At 34.9% G+C, this 25,005-nt stretch overlaps 2 protein-coding genes across 3 annotated transcripts in view; both read right to left on the bottom strand.

The window, feature by feature from the left end:
* The window catches only part of LOC114338513 (plexin-B), a 462,796-nt gene that overhangs the window by 72,897 nt on the left and 364,894 nt on the right, over nt 1-25,005 (bottom strand). The window lies entirely within an intron of this gene.
* LOC126878665 (uncharacterized) lies at nt 12,346-14,999 on the bottom strand. The gene is made up of 2 exons (XM_050641509.1): nt 14,913-14,999; nt 12,346-14,665 (listed from the first exon to the last, which is right to left on the bottom strand). The coding sequence occupies exon 2, from the start codon at nt 13,797-13,799 to the stop codon at nt 13,008-13,010; it is 792 nt and encodes a 263-aa protein (XP_050497466.1). The 5' UTR covers nt 13,800-14,665; nt 14,913-14,999; the 3' UTR covers nt 12,346-13,007.

Below are 25,005 nucleotides of genomic sequence, written 5' to 3'. Positions count from 1 at the left end.
CGAGATGATTCAGCATTGTATAAATAAAAGGGATTTTTTGAATTAGAGTTTAGTTAATATTTTACCATCGCGTGAATTATTGTGACGGCGCGATCGGTTATTGAAATGTACATATTTTTAAAGTAGATAAATAATACTTGTAAATAAAATTAGACAGTGTAAAATAAATTAGATATTGTTGTAAAATTAAGTGTTAAATTGTAAGTGTTATAAATTAAAGAATTTCAATTAAGTCTTTTATTTATTTAATAATAATTAAAAGTCAATTCGCGTAACAGTTCATAAATAAATAAATCAGCACTAATAACCTAATAGTATCCATACGTGGGTGCTCCGTGCTGGTGTAGCTCTGCTCAAATGGATACGGCATTCGCTCCCCTAGATATAAACTGCAAACTGGTTGAATCGAAGAGGGCGAGCGCCGAGCGGCGAGCACCAACGTATGGATACGTACCTTAACACACAAAATCCAGTGTGCCTCATGGACAGCTACTCCCGAGAGTCACAGAAGGGAACAAAACAAAATAAACATACCACTTCACATTTTAGGCAAATAATTATGGAAAAAAGAAGAGCTGGACGAACATGTCAAAGAACCAGAAATCCAATAGACAAACGAAACTAAATAAGTTACCTCACAGACTTACGAGAGCTACACCAGGTAAAAAACTCATACATAACACAGTTATCCCCAGACGATCACTCATTATGAAAAGCAACAAAAAAATTTAAACGAGCAGTCATAAGCACCCTTTCAATAAGAAAAACTGATAGAACATGGGTTGGGTTACGAGAGCTACACCAGGTAAAAAACTCATACATAACACAGTTATCCCCAGACGATCACTCATTATGAAAAGCAACAAAAAAATTTAAACGAGCAGTCATAAGCACCCTTTCAATAAGAAAAACTGATAGAACATGGGTTGGGTACAATCTAACCCTGAAAAATCTGAAGTTTTCGCAGAATACCTCACAGATGTTTTCAGTACTATGCTATCGTCCAACAAAACAATAAAGATCATGACGTTGAAGACTTCTAAAATGCTCCCTACCAATTATCGACTCATATAAAATCCCCCACAGAACTACTACAAGAAATAAAATTATTAAACTCACGTTAGGCACCTGGACACGATTTAATAGTAGGAGATATTTTGAAGAACGTGTGAAGATTTTGTTCACGGAACGCTGTAGTCCTGCTGATTATCACATACAATAGTCTACTAAAGAGTGGATACTACCCCATCCAATGAAAAATGGCACATGTGATCATGGTAGCCAAACTTGATAAGCCGCCAACTGAAACCAACTCATATCGGCCGATCAGTTTGTTACCACTAAAGTCAAAATCATTTGAAAGACTCTTGTTTAAAAGAATAGAAGAAACGGTACCTCTAAACCAGATTATACCGGATCAAACCGGATATGCCGGTGCAAAAGAAAGGCACTGTGGCTTTCATGGATTACGAAAAGGCTTTTGATAGGGTACAGCATGGAAGATTTTTAAACATAGAAAACCGACGAATGTTACATTCAAAGAGGCGTCAGACAAGGATGCATTCTTTATTTGAGGTAAAGCCAAGATAAAGACTTTGGAGTGAAAATCAATGGCAAACTGATCAGTAGTCTTAGATAAGGTGACGACTCCAGGTCCTTCAACAGTTGCTGAATTGCGTAAATACGACAGGAAGAGAAATGGGTCTACAAATGAATGATTCTAAGGCAAATGTTGTGATATTTAGTCGCCAAGTTCACGACAATGATTCCCTATAGGAAAAACTACTAAAATGGGAAAAATGTCATACCTAAGGCAAGTTTTTAGAGGCGACCAACACATAATCCTTCAGCTTATCACGAAAGGTAAAATTGAATGCCGATTTCTTGCAAGGAAGCAGATATAAAGACCGTGAACAACTCGCCAATGTTAAGGACGGTTTTCACACTACGTCTTATTGTACGTTTTGTTGGATAGGACAAATCCTATACAATTAAACGTGGCGTGTAAACAGCAAAACATACGTTTTGGCCGAATCGAAATGAAATCCAAGGTCAGATCGAAGAAATGATGGGAGAAGCATAATCTGGCGAGAACTGATAGGATAAAACGTTACATTATGTAAATACATGTTCAGACAAGTCGTCCGATCTTAACTCAGTTGACGACTAGCACCACTACAGTTCCCTTCATTTTTCCCAAAAAAAAGCCTAATAATGTCAGACTTGTGGCAATGCATCCACGATTTTCTCGGGGAATTCATTGAATTATATAAAAGTTTTCCGTGTGTGTGGCAAGTGAAAACTAAAGACTATATATAGTAGCCGTAATAAAAAAAAACGTCGCGTATGAGAAACTGAGAAAAAGCCAGAAGCTCTTTTAACAGTCTTAGGAAGATTCTGTGCAACTTGTCTTTAAGTATCAATATACGCATAATAATTATTAGATGTTACGTCTTTAGTGTCCTCCTATATGGAGTTGAAAGCTGGAGCCTGACAGAAGATGCCATAAAATGGTTAGAGGCGTTTGAAATGTGGTGCTACCGACGTATGTTGAGGGTCTCATATATACACCACACAACTAATATAACTATTCTCCAGAGGCTAAGAAAAGACAAAGAAATAATTAACACCGTAAAGAACAGAAAATTGGCTTACTTCGGCCACATTATGCGTAATGAAAAATACCGACTGCTACAGTTGATTCTACAAGGCAAGATTGAGGGCAGGAGAGGCCCTGGACGTAGACGTATATCCTGGCTGGCCAATCTTAGGAAGTGGACTGGTCTAACGTCAACAGAACTGATCTATTTCGAGCTGCCGTAAATAGAATAATAAGATGGGTGAATGTGGTCGCCAACATCTCCAGAAGATAGGCACTTTTAGAAGAAGAAGATGAGAAACTTACAAAGAAATACAAAGAAATGGACACGATGAATAAAGAGACAGTTAGATACAAGAAAAATAAATTAGGTGAGATCGGTTTACAAAAAGAGTTGAAAAAAGTGAGACTGTCAGTTATCTCTGGAACTGGAGAAGTAAAGATATACAAACTATCTTTGTGGTGCCTACTTTGACCTATTGGAATTTTTAAATGATCAAAATATACCAAGGATGCCAAGTTCTGTTATAAAACCAAATAGATTGCATTACATATTTCCGGAATTATTTTGCTTAACGCTAGTTTGGATATTATGGTTGTGAACTCCAATTCCTTGAAGCTGCATTCTGTTGTAAGATATCTGAGAGTTGCCGTTAGTCTTTCATGGGGTTTAAGGTGTAATGGCTTTTCTTATGCAGGTGTCTTGTTTCAATATGTATGGTGTTACCAACTCTAGCAATTGACAATCGGCTGAGGTGTCCATTCCAAAATAATTGTGCCAGTCATTTGGTTCGCCTCTCAGTTCTTTCAGTAACAAGACATGGGAATACTGGCTTGTTTTCAGAAGCCATTCTCTTGACCATTTTGTCTTTTCCCTCTTCATTCCTTTTTTTCTCAGTCGTAGTATCGTTGTAGTTGAAAAATAAAAGCAGCCGTGTTTCCTCTTCAATAAAAAATTTCACTAAATAAACATCACACAACTCAAAACTCTGGATTGGAACTGAGGTAGAAAACGGAAGGGAAAACGTAGTGTATATGCTACAGTTCAAGTTGATTCTCAGTTAGAGTTGACTCCAACTAGTTGGAGTCAACTCCAACTGAAACGAGCAGTAAAAGTTGATTTTAAAAATTTAAATCAACTTTTACTAGTTGGAGTTGACTCTTCCTGGATCGATTCAGTAAATGTTGATTATACGAGAATCTCAAGTGCATTTTTGATGAGTGTGCGTTTCTTTGTTTTGACCGTTTCAAATACTTATTAGTATAGTCTGTAACGTCGCCCCCGTTAGGTAAATTATTCTGATTCGATTTTTTGCACAAACTTACTCAAAGAAATACATCCGTATAACAATCCTTATAACAAATACACAGGGTGTCACGCGGTACCGCGGTCGAAAAATTGTTTAACCAATTTTTGTTAACCAAATTCACAAAAATAATTTTTATCTACTCTATTTCATATTATGTAAATGTAAAGGTTTTATTGTGTGAAAATTGTAAATATAGATAGCAGTGCATGAAGGGTTTAAAGTGTGTCTGAAGTAACAATGTATTTTAGATCGGTTTTACTTTTTCGCACTGTTTTTTAGCACACTTTCATATAATTAAACATCCTTAACGGAAAAGATGGAATACCAGCTGAGCTATTGAAGTTAATCAACGAGGAAAACTTAGACCTTCTTCTTGGACTATTTAATAATGTTTACAATACAGGGACTATCCCTAAAATATGGCTTGAATCAGTCTTCATACCACTGCCTAAAAAGAAGAATGCCAAATTATGCCAGGACTTCCGCCTTATAAGTCTATTAAATAACATTCTGAAGCTTTTCTTGCGTATCATACAGAACAGAATATATTATAAAAATGTGATGAGGTTACCGGTCAAGAACAATTTGGCTTCAGGAAAGGTATGGGGACACGAGAAGCAATATTCTGTCTTCAAACTCTGGCACAAAGATACAAAGATCAGCAAGCAGACCTTTTTATCTGTTTCATAGATTTTGAGAAAGCGTTCGATAGGGTGAAGCACAAGACCTTGATAGAAAGATTGAACGACATCGGAGTCGACAAAAGAGATTCTAAAATTATAGAGGCTATTTATTGGAATCAGACAGCAATCATAAAGACCAATGGTAATACGTCAAGGCCAATTGAAATACAACGAGGTGTTAGACAGGGTTGTGTGCTATCACCCATACTTTAAACGTCTACTCTGAGGTAATATTTGCGAACTCTTTATCGCATTCTTCAAAAGTAATCAGGATAAACGGGCAGAGAGTAAATAACATCCGGTATGCAGATGACACAGTATTAATGACTGATTCGGACCATAGTCTGCAGATACTGTTGGATAGGGTTACTGAGAGTTGTGAAAAAATGGGGATGAAGATCAATACTGCGAAAACCAAAGTTATAAGAATATCAAGGAACAAAAATTTACCTCTTCCAATAAATATGTGAAACACCAACAGCTTGAATATGTAAGCTAGTACAAATATCTTGGTTGCTGGTTCAACAATCAACTTGATTATAAACAAGAAGTTAAGAGCGAGAATCGAGGTAGCCCAACAGGGGTTTATCAAAATGAAAAGCTTATTTTGTAACAGTAGCATTAATATCAGCCTTAGATGTCGTTTTCTGCATTGCTATGTGTGGTCAATACTTTTGTATGGAACGGAGGCCTGGACACAACACAACACAGCCTTTGAACTCTGGCTTTATAGAAGAGACTTGAAAATACCTTGGACAACCCACACCACCAACGAATATGTTCTGAAAAGAATAGGTACAGATAGGGAACTGCTAAAAATCATTAAAGTAAGAAAAGTTAGCTACCTGGGACACATAATGAGAAACAAAAAGTACCGCCTCACGCAACTGATCAACCAGGGTAAGATTGAAGGAAAACGGGGTCCCGGTAGGCGCCAGATTTCATGGCTTACAAATATCAGAGACTGGACCGGCCTTGATTCAACATCTTTGTTTAGAGCCGCATTGGACAGAGACAGATTTGCCAGTGTAGTCGCTAACCTCCACTAAAGGAGAAAGCACCACAAGAAGAAGAACTTTCGCCTTGTCATGGTGATGACATGTGAGCAATAAATTACAAAAAAAGTTTTGACAGTTTTGTGGTTTGACAGAAGTTTGAATTTTTAAATGCCAAAATGGTGCAATGGTGCATCTCACTCGCACTCACATTGATAGCTGCGTCAATACGCTCCTAGCACTCATTGTTAATAATTAAAAATAACCGCTTAGTAATAAAATAATAACAAAAATTTCTTCAGTATCTTGTAGGGGGCTCGTTAAAATTCGTATGACAGTAATGACAGATGACTTTTGCACATTGTATACCTACCTAATTACTAAATCTGTAAAGTTTTGATTTATTTTGTATGAATATAATTGCGAAACACTACAGAATTTTACTTTTTGACATAAATTTTATTAATAATAAGATAAATTTTGTACAATATTTTTAATAATTAAAGTAAATAAATTTGAATTTCACTCAAATAAATAATCGATTGCTGCCATTGACCACTTACATTCAATCTCCGTTAATTTGATTAATAATCGCGGCAGGTAAAGTAACATTCTTCTTTCAATACAAGAAAGTGTTACTTTACTGCCGAAAATGAGGGCAAATGAGTACAATAATGGATGATTTTAGTGACGTTTGGCGATAAGCAATGATTTTAAACAAATTCGCTAAAATAATTTTTTACTTCGCACAAATTTTTTTTAGATCCTTTGGGCCTTTTTTCTCTAAAATTTACTGTTGTCGAGTTATTAGCGACTTAAATTTTGAAAAACGCCAAAATAACCGTTTTTAAGGTTTAATAACTCGGTTAAAGATAATTACTACGCCAGTGTACGTGGGTTCGAGTCCTGCCAAAGACAAACCATTTTCATTTCCAATAATGACACGAGCCGTCTCACCGTGCCTCGGAGAGCACGTTAAGCCGTCGGTCCCCCTGGGCTAGTGTACAGTACATCGACACTAGTTACTTGAAACAGGGTTGAGGATGTATTTGGCGCCGGAACTGTCCGAAAGGCAAAAATGCCATACTATATTATATATTATGAAAGTCAGAAACTAAAAAAAAATCAAAGATTACAGCTACCTCTATAAGATCCTGAAGAAATTTTTGTCATTATTTCATTAATAAGATATTATTTTTCATTAAGAGATTCTCATTAATAAGAGATTCACCATTGGACGGCCGGAATGGTGCATCTCTTTAGCACTCACCATTGACGGCCGCCTAATACGCACTTAGCGCCCATTGTTAATAATTAAAGATAAAGCTTAGTAATAAAATAGTGACAAAAATTTCTGATGGATCTTGTAGAGGGGGCTATAAACTTTGGTTTGGTCACTTTCTAACTTTCATAATAATGGATTTTAACCGAGTTATTAAGCCTTGAAAATGGCTATTTTCGCATTTTTCAAATTTTAAATCGCGTATAACTCGACAACAATCAATTTTAGAGAAAAAACACAAAATACCTTTTTTTGCTCAGAATAACCCAAATGATCTAAAAAAATATTGTTCGAAGTGAAAAAATTATTTTTGTGAATTTGTCTTTAAAAAATTGTTTAAACAATTTATCGATCAAGGTACTGCCTGGCACCCAGTAGATTTGTTATAACGACTTCTTTTTGAGTAAGTTTGTGCAAAAAATTCGAATTGGAGTAATTTACCTAACGGGGGCGACTATACAGCCTAGACTAATTTGAACACTTTCAGTAACATTTAATTTCTAGAATCGGCTGTTTGTATGAATCAGAATCAACTTTTACTAAATGGCATTGGGAAGAGTATACTTTTCCTAGTTGGAGTCTACTTTTACTAGTAAATGTTGAATATAAATCTTCATTTTATATTTATAATCAACTTTTACTGAAACCAGCCGTTAGAGTTGACTCCAACTAGTTGGAGTCAACTCCAACTGGATAATCAACTTGAACTGTAACATATATGTTATAGTCAAAGCCCGAATTTCAGGCACTCCTAGGTTTGACTAGGCAATCCTCAGGTCTGACTGACGGTCTTAGTCAAAGCCCGAAATAAATTACAGTTTCGGCCTTTGACTAGTCAAACCTAGGAGAGACTAAGTTGGTCAGGCAAAGGTCGAAATTTAATTTTATGAAATCGGGGTTTGACTAGTCAAACCCCGATCAGCTATTAAAATGTCGTAATTTGTTAGATTAGGTTTAATAAAAAATTTTAATTTTAATGTTTATTATTTTTAGATTGTCGTAATTAAAATAAAAAAATTAGTGTGTATTCTCACATGTTGAGGCATCATGGCATTTTGAGTTGCACAGTACGTTAGACCTTTTACACTTATATAATTTTGAAGAGCATTTCTTACTGCTGTAGCATTGTATAAAGCCTTGTCCTCCAAATTTAGAATCTTTTGTATTAATTTCTCTTAGAGACAGCCTAACGTCTGGAACATCTTCGAAACTAAAAAATTCTCTTTGCATTCTCTTATTTGATTTCTTGAAAAAAGTGTGTTTATTGTTTCGTATTTCATACGAACTCTATATAAGTCGTCAATTGTTTTATCTTGTGTGATACCCAAAATATTTCGATCATCTCCTTTGGCTCTATCAAAGCATTCAAAGCTGGGGATAGGTATTGTTACACAGACAGAAAAGATTAAAATAAATAAAGGAAATGCGCTTAAGGACTTCATGCCCAGGCTAATGTTATGAAACAATTAAGTGAAAAAAAATTTCCTCCAATTTCGATCGGAAAAACTGTAACAATACCTATACCCAGCTTTGATAGAGCCAAAGCAGATGCTCGAAATATTTTGGGTAGCATACAAGATAAAACAATTGACGGTTTTTACAGAGTTGGTACAAAATAAGGAACAATAAACATACTTTTTTCAGAATAAAAGAATCCTAACAGAATTTTCTTGATTTCGAAGATTTTCCAGGCGTTAAGCTGTCTCTAAGAGAAATTAGTACAAAAGATTCTATATTTGGAGGAAAAGGCTTTATAAAATACTACTGCAATAAGAAATTCTCTTCAAAATTATGTACGTGTAAAAGATCTATCGTATTGTGCAACTCTAAATGCCATAATGCCTCAACATGCGAGAATAAACAATATTTTTTTAATTTAATTACGGCAATATAATAGTTATTTATGATATAAGTGTTAAAAGTACAATTTTAAGCATGTGAAAGTTTGCAAAATGAGCGAAGCAAATTCTGCAATTCACATGAGTGCCTTAAAAATGTACTTTCTAACACGTATATCATATCATATATTAATATCAATATATCATTATAAAATACAATATTTTTGTTAATTGCTGAAACCATAAAACCTATGACCCGTAAAAGGTAGAACTGGTTGTCTACACTCGAGGGGAATGTCTAAAAATTATTAGCGAAAATATTATACCGTTACATAAACTTGTTTTTTTCTACAAATGTGTTAAAAATGCAATAATATAGTTTAAATTAAATTTTAAAAAACCTTTTAAACCACCCTTTTCAAATTGCGCAAGTTGTACTATTAATATTATTGTTATTAAATGAAATATAAATATTTTGACGTTTCACAATTTGACAATTCACTTTTAACTGCAGTGCCTTAAAATTTTTAAATCACTAGTGCCTTAAAGTAGCATTTTTAACGCTGCTATGGAGTGCTAAAAATTGCATTATTAACACGGTTGTAGAAAAAAATAGTTAACATTAAAATTAAAAAATGTTATTAAACCTAATCTAACAAATTACGATATTTTAATAGCTGATCGGGGTTTGACTGGTCAAACCCCGATTTCATAAAATTAAATTTCGACCTTTGCCTGACCAACTTAGTCTCTCCTAGGTTTGACTAGTCAAAGGCCAAAACTGTAATTTATTTCGGGCTTTGACTAAGACCGTCAGTCAGACCTGAGGATTGCCTAGTCAAACCTAGGAGTGCCTGAAATTCGGGCTTTGACTATAACATATATACTGGACAAAACGTATATTTTGTCGTACGTTTTGCATGACCCACAAAACGTACAAGAAAACGTAGCGTGAAAACCGGCCTTTAGAGGGACCTAATATTAGGCATTAAGAGAAAAAGAATGATATCCAGCACCAAATTGGCCGGTGTAGCTTATTTTTGTTTCAAACTTCCAGTTCTTGAGATATATACAAATAATTTTAAACTTACGTTAATTAAGGTACTTATACAAGTACCTACTATAACCATCACAATGAAATATCACAACACTAAGTATGTCTAATAGCTAAAGTAATAGTTAACTTTGTTAAACACCCTAGCAAAACCCTACCGACTATTCTGATAAGAAAGTATGTCTGTGCTACATTCAGTGTATTATTATTTGCTTATAGTTGCATATGCAGATAAAGATAATTACTCAGCTGTCGCCAATTTGGCTAAAAATGAAATGGCTTCAGGGATACGTAGAATTGTAAAAATGGTAAATAAACATACAAAGTTGACTATTTATTACGCAACTCAGTCTACAGGATGTTACTATTCTTAATACATATTGTTATGTATAGGTTAAACCTATTTTTAAAATATATATTATTATCAGCCTCCGATCTGAGTATAAATTTAAACATTTTTATAATTATTGTGACGAAAATTATGGTGTAGGTATGTAAGAATTACCAAAACAATTTTTATATGCAATCCATAATTAAACAAAACTTTACTTTTTTATGAGTAGCTGCAAAATGCACAAAAAGACACCACGAGATGGTATCAAGAAATAATTATAGACTAAGAGCAGAGATAGGTGAAATTTACTAATAATTTTAGACACCGCCTATGTCTATAACTTAAATAGTAGGGGAGGAAGGGGGAATATCGCCATCTTAAGCAAATTACAAATTTTTAAATTGCTAAACAACAAATTAATGACTTTTCTCTACATCATTGGGTAGGTTAGTTATTTGTTTACATTTATTGTCAGAGAAAACGTTATAGTCTAAGAGTTAGTGAACCCTCCGACTAACGGTCGTCCTGTAAGGCTAGAAATTTGTCTAGTGATAATTCATAGCACACCAAGGCTGAAAACCATGACCTGGCAGGCCTCAGCGGTGCACGTGTATCTACCAGGTGAATCGAAAAGTGCAAATTTAGGGGGTAAAATAAACTTTCTCCTGTAAGGTTTAAATTTAAGTATGTGTTTGAGTAAGTCATTTAGAAGAAATGTGTACAATGACAGGCGATTCTGAAGAGCATAAGACCTTGCCAGGCGAGGGGAAAGATTAGGGGTTTTTCCTAAAATTATTCTTTTTGCATCGAACAAATTTTTTTTAAGTTTTTTGAATCATTCCAAACAGAAAAGGTTTTTAGTGATTTTTCTCTTAAGTTAATAGTTTTTGTTATATAAGCGATTGAAAATTTTGAAAATTGCGAAATCGGCCATTTATCTAAAAATTTCAATGTTGCCAAGGTACGTAGATATTCTTTAAACATTGATTGATGAAATCCCGAAGAGTTTTTTGCAATAAAATAACGAAAACCCCTTTGTTTTTTTAATTGCTTATCAAGCGGGCTCGACACTGTAGTATAAGTGAGGACGTTTGAGTTTGCATAAATTCATTATCTCGAGAATGGGCAAATTTCAAGAGAAATCCTCAGACAGGTCAATTTTTATTTTTGAATTAGGACTTTTTGGTATATATATATAATACTAGTGACGTCATCCATCTGGGCGTGATGAAGTAATCGATGATTTTTTTAAATAAGAGTAGGGGTTGTGTGATAGCTCATTTGAAAGGTTATTTAATTCTCTATTCAGTAATATAAACATTAACATAATTATTTATACAGGGTGTACAAAAAATTTTTTTCTTCTATTTGTCAAATTTAATCAAAGTTAATTTAATAAAAACATTTTTTTTGTACACCCTGTATAAATAATTATGTTAATGTTTATATTGGTGAATAGAGAATTAAATAACCTTTCAAATGAGCTATCACACAACCCCTACTCTCATTGAAAAAAATCATCGATTACGTCATCATGCTCAGATGGATGACGTCACTAGTATTATATATATGCCAAAAAGTCCTAATTTAAAAATAAAAATCGACCTGTCTGAGGATTGCTCTTGAAATTTGCCCATTCTCGAGATAATGAATTTATGCCAACTCAAACGTCCACACTTATACTACAGTGTCGCGTCCGCTTGATTAGCAATTAAAAAACAAAGGGGTTTCCGATATTGTAGTGCAAAAAACTCTTTGGGATTTCATCAATCAATGTTTAAAGAATATCTACCTACCTTGGGAACTTTGAAATTTTTAGATAAATGTCCGATTTAGGGTTAAAAATGGTCGATTTCGCAATTTTCAATCGCTTATATAACAAAAACAATTAACTTAAGAGAAAAATCACTAAAGACCTTTTCTGTTTGGAATGATTCAAAAAACTTAAAAAAAAATTTGTTCGATGCAAAAAAAATAAATTTAGGAAAAACTCCTAATCTTTCCCCTCGTCTGGCAAGGTCTTATGCTCTTCAGAATCGCCTGTCATTGTACACATTTCTTTTAAATGACTTACTCAAACACATACTTAAATTTAAACCTTACAGGATAAAGTTTATTTTACCCCCTAAATTTGCACTTTTCGATTCACCTGGTAGATACACGTGCACCGCTGAGGCCAGCCAGGTCATGGTTTTTAGCCTTGGTGTGCTATGAATTATCACTAGAAAAATTTCTAGCCTTACAGGACGACCGTTAGTCGAAGAGTTCACTGGCTCTTAGACTATTAGTTTTTCAACATAAACTACACATGAAATGCGTCAACAAAAAAATGCACAAATGGCGATTATCGCCATATATTTAGATTACACAAAAAACAATACCTACCCTTCAGTTATGAACGAATTTTGTATTTGAAAAGGACAATAATAGTATATTATACTTATTTGAAAATATATTTTATATTGTAAAGCAAAAACATCTTTGTTGATTAAACCCAGGAATTAAAAACCAACTATTTGTTGATACATATTAAAGAAACTAAAGTTTAATTTTAAATACAAAACTTAAACTATTTTTTCTAAACAAGTTGTAGAAAACGAGAAAAAGAAAAATAACTATTTTAAGGTTATACAATGGTCACATAAATAATCTCTGGCACTATCCGAACCCGAACAATCAGCGTGTGCCCAGTTGCCACATATAACGCATCTGTACCATAACTCGTTATTCTTGCCAGGCCCAGCACAAATCAGACAAATATCACCGGCGTCTTTCTCTCCCTGGGGAATGCTTGAGCAGGGTTCCACCAAATCATCCATCTCATCAGCATCAATTATGTTAGTACTTTCCATAGATTCGTATAATCTATACTCGAGTCAAAAGTAATATTTTTTCTTCCGGTCTTTTTACTTTTAGTGCATTTTTTTTCTTTTCGGCGTTTTTCTTCTTATTTCTTTCTTTAGCCGTTTTCTTAGTGGCAGTTTCTCTCTTTTTTTATCAGAAGATTCAAAAATAAATTTAAATGGTGTGTTTGTCATTATCTCGGAATGTTGTTTTCGTTTATTTGGTACTGATGGGTTTCTCAAAGGAATAGAAGTCAGGTCACGGAACAGTTGTTTGGTTACTTGTTTTACTGCAGTTGATACTTCAGTTAAGGGTCCTGACCTTGCGTCGTCATGAATTGGAGTTAAGGGAGATGGTTCGATTAATCTAGAAGGACCTGGTTTTGTTATGTCATCCACTGGCTGAGGAACATCTGTTTTTGCTTTACTTATAGCTTTTTGGTTTAAATGATCTGAATTTTTTTGATCACCTGTAGTTATGCTTTCATCTATATCGATAATTGGCATAGCAATTGCTTTATGAGTAACAGGGGCAAAGTCATCATCCGTGAACTTCTCTGGGTTTAGGGAAAATATTCCTGTACTTTTGAACCCAAAAACGGCTTTTTCGATGGTTGCTACTCTTCCATAGGCTTTATTAAAAAGAGAAGCTAGATCATAGGGAGTAATTTTGGCATAGTGTTTTGTTTTAATAAAAACATCACATTCCCTATTGACAGCTGTTTTTAGGGCACTATAGAAAGATACGTCCAACGGTTGGAGCCTATGTGAAGTGTGTGGTGGAATTGTGACAACCGATATGAAGTTTTCTCTACAAAACTCATAAATCCTTAGAGACTTGTGGCTACAATGATTATCCATTATCAGCAATACAGGATCATCTTTGCTTGGTTTGGCATGTTTCTTAAAATGTTCTAACCAAGAGTAAAATAGACCCTCGTTGATCCACCCATTGTCGGAACATTTATAGGTAGCACCTTCGGGTCCATCTCTAGTTAGTAGCGGGCTTAACCTCTTTCGCGGGAATATAATTAAAGGAGGAATGTAATTCCCGGAAGCACTATATGCACAATTAACTGTGACATTTTTCCCCTCTCCCAGCTGACCACACCCCCAACTTGTTTTTGTCCTTTTGGGCCAAGTATTTTCCCAGGCTTTTGTACGGTTGATATACCGGCTTCGTCACAGTTGTATACCCTTGAAGCTGGAAAGTTGTGTTTTTCAAATACCTTTTCAAGATTTTGAAAAAACAGTTTAACTTCTTCCTTGTTAAACCCTTCAATCCTGCTCACACTAGTAGCCTCAGGTTTCCTAAGGCTTATCCTAGGGTGTCTTCTTAAAAACCCCTCAAGCCAGTCTGTACCGGCTAATTCAGTTGTTTTATTAAACGGGCTCTGAACATTATTTTTCTGCGCAAACTGGAAAACAAGACGGCGAAGTTCGATAGGCGTTATGCCGTAAAACATTTTTGCCATTAGAAGCACATGATCAGCTATTTCTTGTTCCATTTCCTGGCAAAATATAGGTTTTCGCCCCAATGTATCCTTTTTATTATCATTTTTTTTTAGATAGTCCCTCAAAGTGGTTCTAGGAATATGCATTCTTTCTGAAACTTTTTTCACAGACTCTCCCGAACGGACACAATCAATGGCTGTTTGTAGTTCTTCAGAGGACCATTTTGCACTTTCAGTCGTTCATATCCTGTGTCTTGGCATGGCGGAGGCAATCTAAAAATAAATAATTATTAGTACCTATCTAAATTACAAAGTACTTAATTGGGGAAATATCGCCATGGCGAAATTACCCCGGTATTTCTGGCGATTTTACCCCAAAAAGTATTTGTTGCTCAAATAACAATTATCTAAAAAACATTTTTCTTTTATTTCAAATCTAATAGCACAGACCCTTCAGCAAACATATTAAAGAGAAAATAGCATAATGTCATTTTCGTAGAAGTTTTATTATCGTACATACCTCTTAATTTCGAAGTCGAAGACATTATAACGAACAACACATAATAAAACACCTTGGCGGCAGTCACATACAAACTAACTACGATATCAGAATCGGCACCGACGATTCGCCCCACTTAACTAGCAGTTCCAAGGTTGCGTGGTTAGAGGTTAAACCAGGTTAAACACTGTCGTTATGTTTTAGATAGACGTTATGGCGGTGTTACCTCGTATGACGATATTCCCCCTTCCTCCCCTAGAACCTAAAAGAAAACGTATGAGCACTACGACATCACTGTTTAGTGCAGTGTTGCCAATCGCATTTCTCTAGATTATCCGATGATCGCTCGAAAAATATCCGATTTGTCACGAAAAGGTACGCTAGGTCAAAAATTATTCTGTTACTAAAATCGATGTTGCCAATGTTATTCTTTTAGTTTTAGTCACCTTAACAACCATCAAATAACAAAATCCGTTGTTCGTACGCCAATCAGTTGATTGTAATCAATTATCATTATGATAATTAACATAACTGATTGATTAATTAATCATTAATTATCAATTAACGTAACAATTATTAACATAATTGATTAATTAATCAATTAATCTCATAATTGTAATCAATTATGTTTTCAGCAACCCAATCAAAGTTGACATTGACAGTAATTAAATATTTCATAATGATCAGTTGATTCCATTTCTGATCGAACAACCGGCCTTTAATCTACTGGATTCTCTATTTTACAATATAAAAATTTTCGTTTATCGATGAAAATCTCGTATCCTAGCTGATTATTACCTAACTAATGTATGTAAATACTATTTACTTAGTATTATTATATTATTCGTATTTTATATTATCGTAAGTGTTAAATTCTAAATAAATAAATAAATCTAAATATTTCATTATTTGGATCGTTATATTAATTTATTATAATTATTTAATTTAAAAAAAACACTTTTAAATATTATTTTATTAAAACGTAATAACTACCTAAAACTAGGTACAGTGGAACCTCGATAACTCGGATTAATCGGGACCGCGACCAATCCGGGTTATCGAAAATCCGAGATAGCCGGAGAATATGGTAAAAATTAATCAAATACGGTATATGTACTTACAGATAAACTCCGTTAGAATTGAAATAACATGAAATATATTTATAAACATGCACAGTACCTACTCATTAAAATTACTAAAAAAAACACCAAACCCAAACGTAAGCAAATGGAAGCGAACAATACAAGACACACAATACTAAAGACCATTGTTTATAAAAGAATTTTTTAAATAGTCTTTCCTAAACAATGCTGACAGTTTGAAATAAAAAGGAATAGATACTACAGACAGGTGGCTGTTGTTTCTGCAGCGTGTGCTATGAGTCATTTTTAATATTGTATAGTTCAAATTACACACATACACATTATCTCTCAAATATTATATTACATACATTTTTATTGTTAAAAGGTTTGTCTGATAATTAACTATTTTGATTGGAAATAAGCCACAATTAAATTGAAAAATACAAAATATTGAAAATCAAAATGTTTATCTGATGAAAATCGGTCCGGGTTAGCCGGACTTCCGGGTTATCGGGGGCCGACTTATCGGGGTTCCACTGTACTGGAAAAATAAATAATAAATAAATCAATACAAAATAAACTACAGCTACATTAATAGCATAGGCGCATAATTTCTGGTCAATGCTTTTAAAATGCATGATTTTTTTCGAGTCCTGAGAAAGCTTCTTCTTCTTGAAGTACCGTCTCCTATCGGAGGTTGGCTACCATCACAGCAATCTTAACTTTGTTGGCTGCAGCTCTAGAAAGCTAATAAGTATTATTTAAAAATTTAAACGCAAAATGAAAGATTACATTATTACCGAGGGCCTAAAGTCCCTGAAGACTTCTATAATTTTTATTCTAAGTTACAGGGGTAAAAGGAAAAGAGAATATTGAGTGTGATTTTTAGTTTCAAATATCTCATTCAAAAGAAACATTTTGTTTATTTTAAGGGACTTTCAGTCCTCGGTAATAATGTAATCTTTCATTCTGCGTTCAAATTTTTCAAAAATATTTATTAGTTTTCTCAGGATTCGAAAAAAATTAATACGTTTAAAGATTATTAGTTCGAAATTTTGCGCCTACGCTCTTTTAACAACTAAAGATTTATTACAACTAAAACAATAGAAATGTATTTGACAGTCTTGTAGTTATTAAGGTATCAAAGTTATTATCCATAATACCCGTGGTGCGTCCAACGTTAATGCCCGACTAAATAATTTTTATAGGCAAAAAATTTGAAGGATTTTTGAGTTAATTAGTAGATATCTAGATATTACTAGTTTCAAATAAGTAGATTTTTCTACAACCACTATTCCAAATGCATTTTTCTGCACAATTTTATGTTAACAACCTTAATATTTTCTCACAGAATAACTGACAGTAGTGTGCAGAAAAGTGACGTTTCTGTGCCGGAAAGTTCTTTTCTGCATAGTACCATTACATTCCTCAAAAAAATCATAAATATAATTAGGTATAACATGTTTTGATGAAATGGTTTTGTTAAAGATATTAGATTTGATAGAACTTTACAAAAAAGAACCGATTTAACTACATCTCATGTCCGAGAAATCTGGAAAATCTTCTGAACTTTACATTTGGTTTTCTACAAATGACAACCTTATTCTGAGTAACGTTATATATTCTGTGTACATCTGTGGTTAAAGTGTAGACAAATATATATAACCTGTAAGATAGGTAATATTATTCTTAATAATCTATCGAATAGAAATTAAATTATTTATTAAATTATTAATTGTTTTATTTTACAATTTTATTCTTAATAAACATCAATTAACCAATAAGGATTTAGCAATCTCAGCAAGATACGTAGAACGAAGTATGGTGGAAATCCGTGAACAACTCTCCTAGAATTTTTATTCAAAATTGTTCCAATTTTACAATGTATATAACTACAATTAAGGCAGTGCATTAATTTTTTAACTGATTTCTGTGTAGGTAATTCGTTTAGGTATGGGGAATTTAAGTTGATTAAAAAATAAGAGGTATATTTAAAATCCCTAAAAAGGGCTATATCACAACAAAACGTTTTCGGAATCATTATTCCATCATCAGTGTATTCACAGGTTTAGATGCTTTAAGCCACCAAAATATACGGGTAAAAACCTTTGAGTTGTTTTTAAACAGTTAAGGTTACATTATATTATGCGATTTTAAAGGATGTTAAAAATATTTCCAGATTAACCCCTGGCATCACATGACATCAACCATATTGGTTGGAAAATTTGTAGGTATGACCTTGTATGGCAGATTTGTCAGCTAGCACTATAATCGGAAAAAACGATCGTTGGAAATGGAAAATTAAATTAAAAAATAAAAAGTCCCCCACTTTATGGAAAACTTAACTTTTTTTGGTTGTTACTAACTACTAGGAACGCTACTACTACTACTACTAACTACTTTTGAAAAATAACGCCCTAGAGAAATATATCATATTTAAGGCCGGCCATTGGTAATGTTACAAGTATAGGCGATCCCATCACCTTTATAAAGTACACCACTCATAATCTAGAGCATATATGTATACCGAAAAATGCTTAACCTACTAACAATATATCTCGCTAATTACAGCCATATTTTTGCTACCCTACCTGTTGTGTATTGTTTATAAAAAAATGTGAAAGTTTTGCTTTTTTCTCAATAAATATAAGAGCGTTTATATCTAAATTACTCAAGTATTTAAATGAATTTCATGATAAAAGTCCGTTTAGCACTAGCCTATATGTAACGGAAGGATGTAACGTTAAAAAAATGTGAATTAATAAAGTACTTTTTGCGTGGTGTACTTTTAAAATAAATTTCTGGAATTAATAGAAATTGGCATGTGAAACGTAAATCTTGTACATATAATACACAAAAAGTATAGGAATCTGTAAGAATCTAAGCTCTGTTAATGTAGCAATTATGTATAAGATGGCGCTACGAAAAAAATTAAATAAACATCAAAAATTCAGGAGCGTAATGGCCCGTTTGAAACTTTCCTTATTAAATTTCGGTACTTGACAAATATGAGTTTATTAGGGGGTCCGGACAAATAATCCCGGACAAAAAATCCCCACAAATTATCCCCGGACAAAAAATCCCCACAAATAATCCTCACAAATAATCCCCACAAATAATCCCCGAACAAATAATCCCCACAAAAAATCCCGGACAGATAATCCCCACAATTTTTTTTTGACAAAATATCCCCGCAAAAAATCCCGGACAAAAAATCCCCAAGAAATATTTTTGCCCAATAAAGTTGTCAAATGAATGCCTATAATCCAAGGATGGTACTAAAGATGAGAAATTTAGACTGTCTGTCCGTCGGTACGTCCGACCGCGCATATAACTACTCCGTCATTATGCCAGGTAGAATGACACATGAGGGGTCGAATGAACGGTTATAATCCAACAATGGTACTACAGATGAGCAATTTGGTCCGTCGGTCTGCTTGACCACGAATATAACTCCTCCATCACTGTACCAGGTAGAATGACAAATGAGGTGTCGAATGAAAGCTTATAATCCAAGGATGGTACTAAAGATGAGAAATTAGACCAAGGATGTCTGTTCATCGGTCCGTCCGACCGCGAATATAACTACTCCGTCATTATGCCAGGTAGATTGACAAATGGGGTGTCGAATGAACGGTTATATTCCAACGATGGTACTAAAGATGAGCAATTTGGTCCATCGGTCTGCCTGACCGCGAATATAAGTCTTCCGTCACTGTACCAGGTAGAATGACAAATAAGGTGTCGAATGAAAGCTTATAACCAAGGATGGTACTAAGGTTGAGAAATTTGACCAAGGCTGTCTGTCCATCGGTCCGTCCGACCGCGAATGTAACTACTCCGTCAATATGCCAGGTAGATTGACAAATGGGGTGTCGAATGAACGGTTATAACCCAACGATGGTACTAAAGATGAGCAATTTGGTCCATCTGTCTGCTTGACCGCGAATATAACTCCCCCGTCACTGTACCAGGTAGAATGACAAATAAGGTGTCCAGTGAAAGCTTATAACCAAGGATGGTACTAAAGATGAGAAATTTGACCAAGGCTGTCTGTTCATCTGTACGTCCCACCGCGAATGTAACGACTCCGTCATTATGCCAGGTAGATTGACAAATGGGGTGTCGAATGAACGGTTATATTCCAACGAATTTGGTCCGTCTGTCTGCCTGACCGCAAATATAACTCCTCCGTCACTGTACCAGGAGAATGACCAATAAGGTGTCCAGTGAAAGCTTATAACCAAGGATGCTACTAAAGATGAGAAATTTGACCAAGGCTGTCTGTTCATCTGTACGTCCCACCGCGAATGTAACGACTCCGTCATTATGCCAGGATTAATGACAAATGGGGTGTCGAATGAACGATTATAATTCAACAATGGTACTAAAGATGAGGAATTTGGTCCGTCGGTCTGCTTGACCGCGGATATAACTCCCCCGTCACTGTACCAGGTAGAATGACAAATGAGGTGTCGAATGCAAGCTTATAATCCAAAGATGGTACTAAAGATGAGAAATTAGACCAAGGATGTCTGTCCATCGGTCCGTCCGACCGCGAATGTAACTACTCCGTCATTATGCCAGGTAGATTGACAAATGGGGTGTCGAATGAACGGTTATATTCCAACGAATTTGGTCCGTCTGTCTGCCTGACCGCAAATATAACTCCTCCGTCACTGTACCAGGTAGAATGACAAATAAGGTGTCGAATGAAAGCTTATAATCCAAAGATGGTACTAAAGATGAGAAATTAGACCAAGGCTGTCTGTCCATCGGTCCGTCCGACCGAGAATGTAACTACTCCGTCATTATGCCAGGTAGATTGACAAATGGGGTGTCGAATGAACGGTTATATTCCAACGATGGTACTAAAGATGAGCAATTTGGTCCGTTGGTCTGCCTGACCGCGAATATAAGTCTTCCGTCACTGTACCAGGTCGAATGACAAATAAGGTGTCGAATGAAAGCTTATAACCAAGGATGGTACTAAGGTTGAGAAATTTGACCAAGGCTGTCTGTCCATCGGTCCGTCCGACCGCGAATGTAACTACTCCGTCAATATGCCAGGTAGAATGACAAATGAGGTGTCGAATGAATGGTTATAATCCAACGATGGTACTAAAGATGAGAAATTTGATCCGTCGGTGTGCCTGACCGCGAATATAACTCCTCCGTCACTGTACCAGGTAGAATGACAAATGAGGTGTCAAATGAAAGCTTATAATCCAAGGATGGTACTAAAGATGAGAAATTAGACCAAGGCTGTCTGTCCATCGGTCCGTCCGACCGCGAATGTAACTACTCCGTTATTATGCCAGGCAGAATGACAGATGAGGTGACGAGTGTACAGTGAACGGTTATAATCCAACCATGGTACTAAAGATTCACTCACGCATTTCGTTTCCGAAAGTTGCACTTTCACGCACAACGTGCGGGAAAGTAAAATACCTTGTAATATTGCATTATAATAAATATATTATAATACATGCAATAAACTAATATTGAAAGTTTGTTTTTAACAACCTTGTCAAATAATTGATTTGTGTATTTTCACTTCTAAATAAAAATCGATATAACTCTATTTTTTGTGGCTTTTTCCAAACGTACGGCCCTAGAATAAATATTATTCCTAACTCGTGCGGAAAGTGTGTTCCTCGCACTCGAATGCCTGCCCGAACTCCGCTATCGCGTCGTTCGGGTCAACGGCAGTCTCGTGCGTGAAATTATCACTTTCCGCACTAGTTAGGAAAATAACTATTTTATGATGTCGATATTTTCCAAGTTATGGGGGGAAATAGTGACAGTTAGAGGTTAGAGTTAGAGCATAACTATTGAATTGTCTCGTTAATTATGAGTTTTACGACAAAAATGTAGGTACCTATAATACAAAAATAGAACTTAGTAGATAGAATTAACTTTTACATAATTTTGAATTTTGATCTCTTTCATTTTTTTTACGAATATTTAAAATTGTTTCAAATATGATTTCCTACAATTATTTCTTTTTGACAATTTTTTTCGTGCGGTTGATATTTTCCGAGTTAGCGGGAATATATTAAAAAGGGGTGGGGGAGCATAATTATTGAATTGAATCTTGTTTCCGAGCTGCCCCAAATTTTATAATTCTAACCTTTAGGGGAGGTCAATAGTGGTGTAAATTTAAAATTGCGACTGAATTCCGCTGAAGGGTTAGCCGTCATATTGATTTTAAAGGAGAACCGTTGATGCTAAATACCTCCACCATTTTCAACTTTTTTGCTCTACTGCTCATTATTTATAATAGTTCCCAGGTAGCAAGACTGTTTAACGCGCTCTATCTGAATCTGCGTTCCATTAGTGTGCAGATGGGTTATAGGTATAGATAGGGCTATTATAGCAATTGCCATTAAACCGGTTTTTGGTACGAAAATAGTGATTAGCAATTAAATTTAAGCATGAATTGTAATTTCGATTACCAAATATCGAATTCCATTTGTGAGTTCTTTCAAAAATCGTGCATGCAGCACTCTGCTTTGAATAACCCTGTTCAAAACATCCATTTTGTGATGATAATTGCTTGTCCTGAAAACGATAATCTTGATTGTAATACAAAAAAACCTATTCATTTTTGTAATTTCAAAAGTATTTGGTCATCATCATCATCAATGGCGTTATAACTCTTCGAGACTCTGCCACATTTTTTATTATTTAAAATCAATACAGCTGCCCACGATGTGATATTTGATACCGTTCACGTTATCAACACCAGTAATAAAAATTTAATGTGTTTCTCGGTCGATGATCGAAATGCCACATCAGCGACTTGTTAATTATTGTGTTTTGACTGGAATAAGAATGTGAATTTTAACCGAATTTTTAACGTGCATACAAATTGCACATACAATTTTTTTTGTTTATGCTTATTTTTTATTATAATAAATATGTTGATTTTCACCCATCCGTGAGCAAAAATTTGGTTGTTTTGACTTCTGAGTAATACCAAAAAGTCAAAAATCGTTATAACTGAAAAAACTCGACAGATTTATGCTCGATAAACTCATAATACTCATAAAGCTAATAAAATATTTTTGATCTTTTCGTTTCACATGATTCACTGAGCGTTGGCTTATTTTTTAATATTTTTCCTTATTTTTTTTTTAATTCATTGAATTATAGCGTTGATTGAGATATTAGAGGCCGTCCAATATATCAATCAACGATAATAGTGAATATGCTTATTTAATTTAAAAATAAAATAATTCTATCCTCTTCTTCTTTGCTGTGCCTGTCCGTGACGAATGTTGGCGATCTCCATGGCATGGCAATCTTTATTTTATCTGCAGCAATGCAGGAAAGCTTCACATATGTTGAGTTGAACCAGGTTCTGAGGTTCTTTAACCAGGATGTTCTTCTTCTTCCTGGACCTCGCTTTCCAAATATTTTTCCTTGGAGAATGGCTTGTAGGAGGGCACATCTGGATTCATTTCGCATAATGTGTCCAAAGTATTCCAACTTTTGAGATTTGATGGTCTCGGTTTTTCCCCATTCTTCTGTAAGGACCTCCTCATTTGTGACCCGATCAGTCAATGGGATTTTAAGAATTCTATTATAAGTTCAAAAAAAATTCAAAAAAATATGCTTGAAATATTTATTTCAAACTCTAAGCTCACCCCACCTTAAGGATAGCTATGACACGAATTTGATAGGCAAGCCATGCAAGTCGTTTTTGTCTATGTATGAAATTTTTTTAAAAAAATTCTCATCCGGAAAGCAGATGGGTGCAGGTCGACCTATATTCGGATCTTAGACTATAACGTATATATAGTTTCGTAGAGTTTTGCTATCAGCCGTTGATGATTTGCTGATGAACGCTACTCGTGTTATTTCTTTCCGTTCATGTTCACAAGAGCATGTGTTAACAAGTAATTGGACTTCGTAAGTCCTAGGTTTTCATCCAAAGTAATCGAAAGTAGAACTGGAAGTCGATATTTTAACTCTTCGTGTAACTTTGCGTCGATTCATATACGATTTTACTAATTTTGGATCATATTCATTTACATTCATACCATACTTTGAGTCACTTTAAAACAGATACTTGCGGTTGCAACTCTAAAACTGAAGTCCGATGTTAAATTACTCATCTTTAATACCATCCTTGTGTTATAATCTTTTATTCGAAACCTCATTATTTGTCATTATATCTGTATTAATACGGAGGAGTTGTATGTAGGAGGACAGACGGAAAGACACTCATGAAACCGGAAGTATATATTTGTTCTCGCCTTGCGAAGGCTCGTCGAATAATATATCACTTTTACTATTCCGGTGACTTTAAAACAGTATTTCCGGTCCCATTTGTAAAACCGGAAGTACTTGGTCAAATTTCTCACCTTTAGTACCATCCTTGGATTATAAGCTTTCATTCGACACCTCATTTGTCATTCAACCTGGTATAGTGACGGAAGAGTTATATTCGCGGTCGGACGGACCGACGGACAGACAGCCTTGGTCAAATTGCTCATCTTTAGTACCATCCTTGGATTATAAGCTTTCATTCGACACCTCATTTGTCATTCTACCTGGTACAGTAACGGAGGAGTTATATTCGCGATCAGGCAGACCGACGGACCAAATTGCTCATCTTTAGTACCATCGTTAGATTATAATCGTTCATTCGAAACCTCATTTGTCATTTTCCCTGGCATGATGACGGAGAGAAGTTACATTTGCGGTCGGACGGACAGATGGACAGGCAGCCTTGGTCAAATTTCTCATCTTTAGTACCATCCTTGGTTATAAGCTTTCATTCGACACCTTATTGGTCATTCTACCTGGTACAGTGACGGAGGAGTTATATTCGCGGTCAGGCAGACCGACGGACCAAATTGCTCAACTTTAGTACCATCGTTGGATTATAATCGTTCATTTGAAACCTCATTTGTCATTTTCCCTGGCATAATGACGGAGAAGTTACATTCGCGGTCGGACGGACAAATGGACCGACAGCCTTGGTCAAATTTTTCATCTTTAGTACCATCCTCGGTTATAAG

The sequence above is a fragment of the Diabrotica virgifera genome, chromosome 10, assembly GCF_917563875.1.
Source record: "Diabrotica virgifera virgifera chromosome 10, PGI_DIABVI_V3a".
NCBI lineage: Eukaryota > Metazoa > Arthropoda > Insecta > Coleoptera > Chrysomelidae > Diabrotica > Diabrotica virgifera.
Note: the sequence above shows the minus strand (reverse complement) of the source record. Positions and strands in the feature narration are given on the sequence as shown.

Excerpts from the sequence above, each read along its gene's own strand:
- LOC126878665 (XM_050641509.1), bottom strand. The coding sequence starts at position 13,799 with ATGGATAATCATTGTAGCCACAAGTCTCTAAGGATTTATGAGTTTTGT.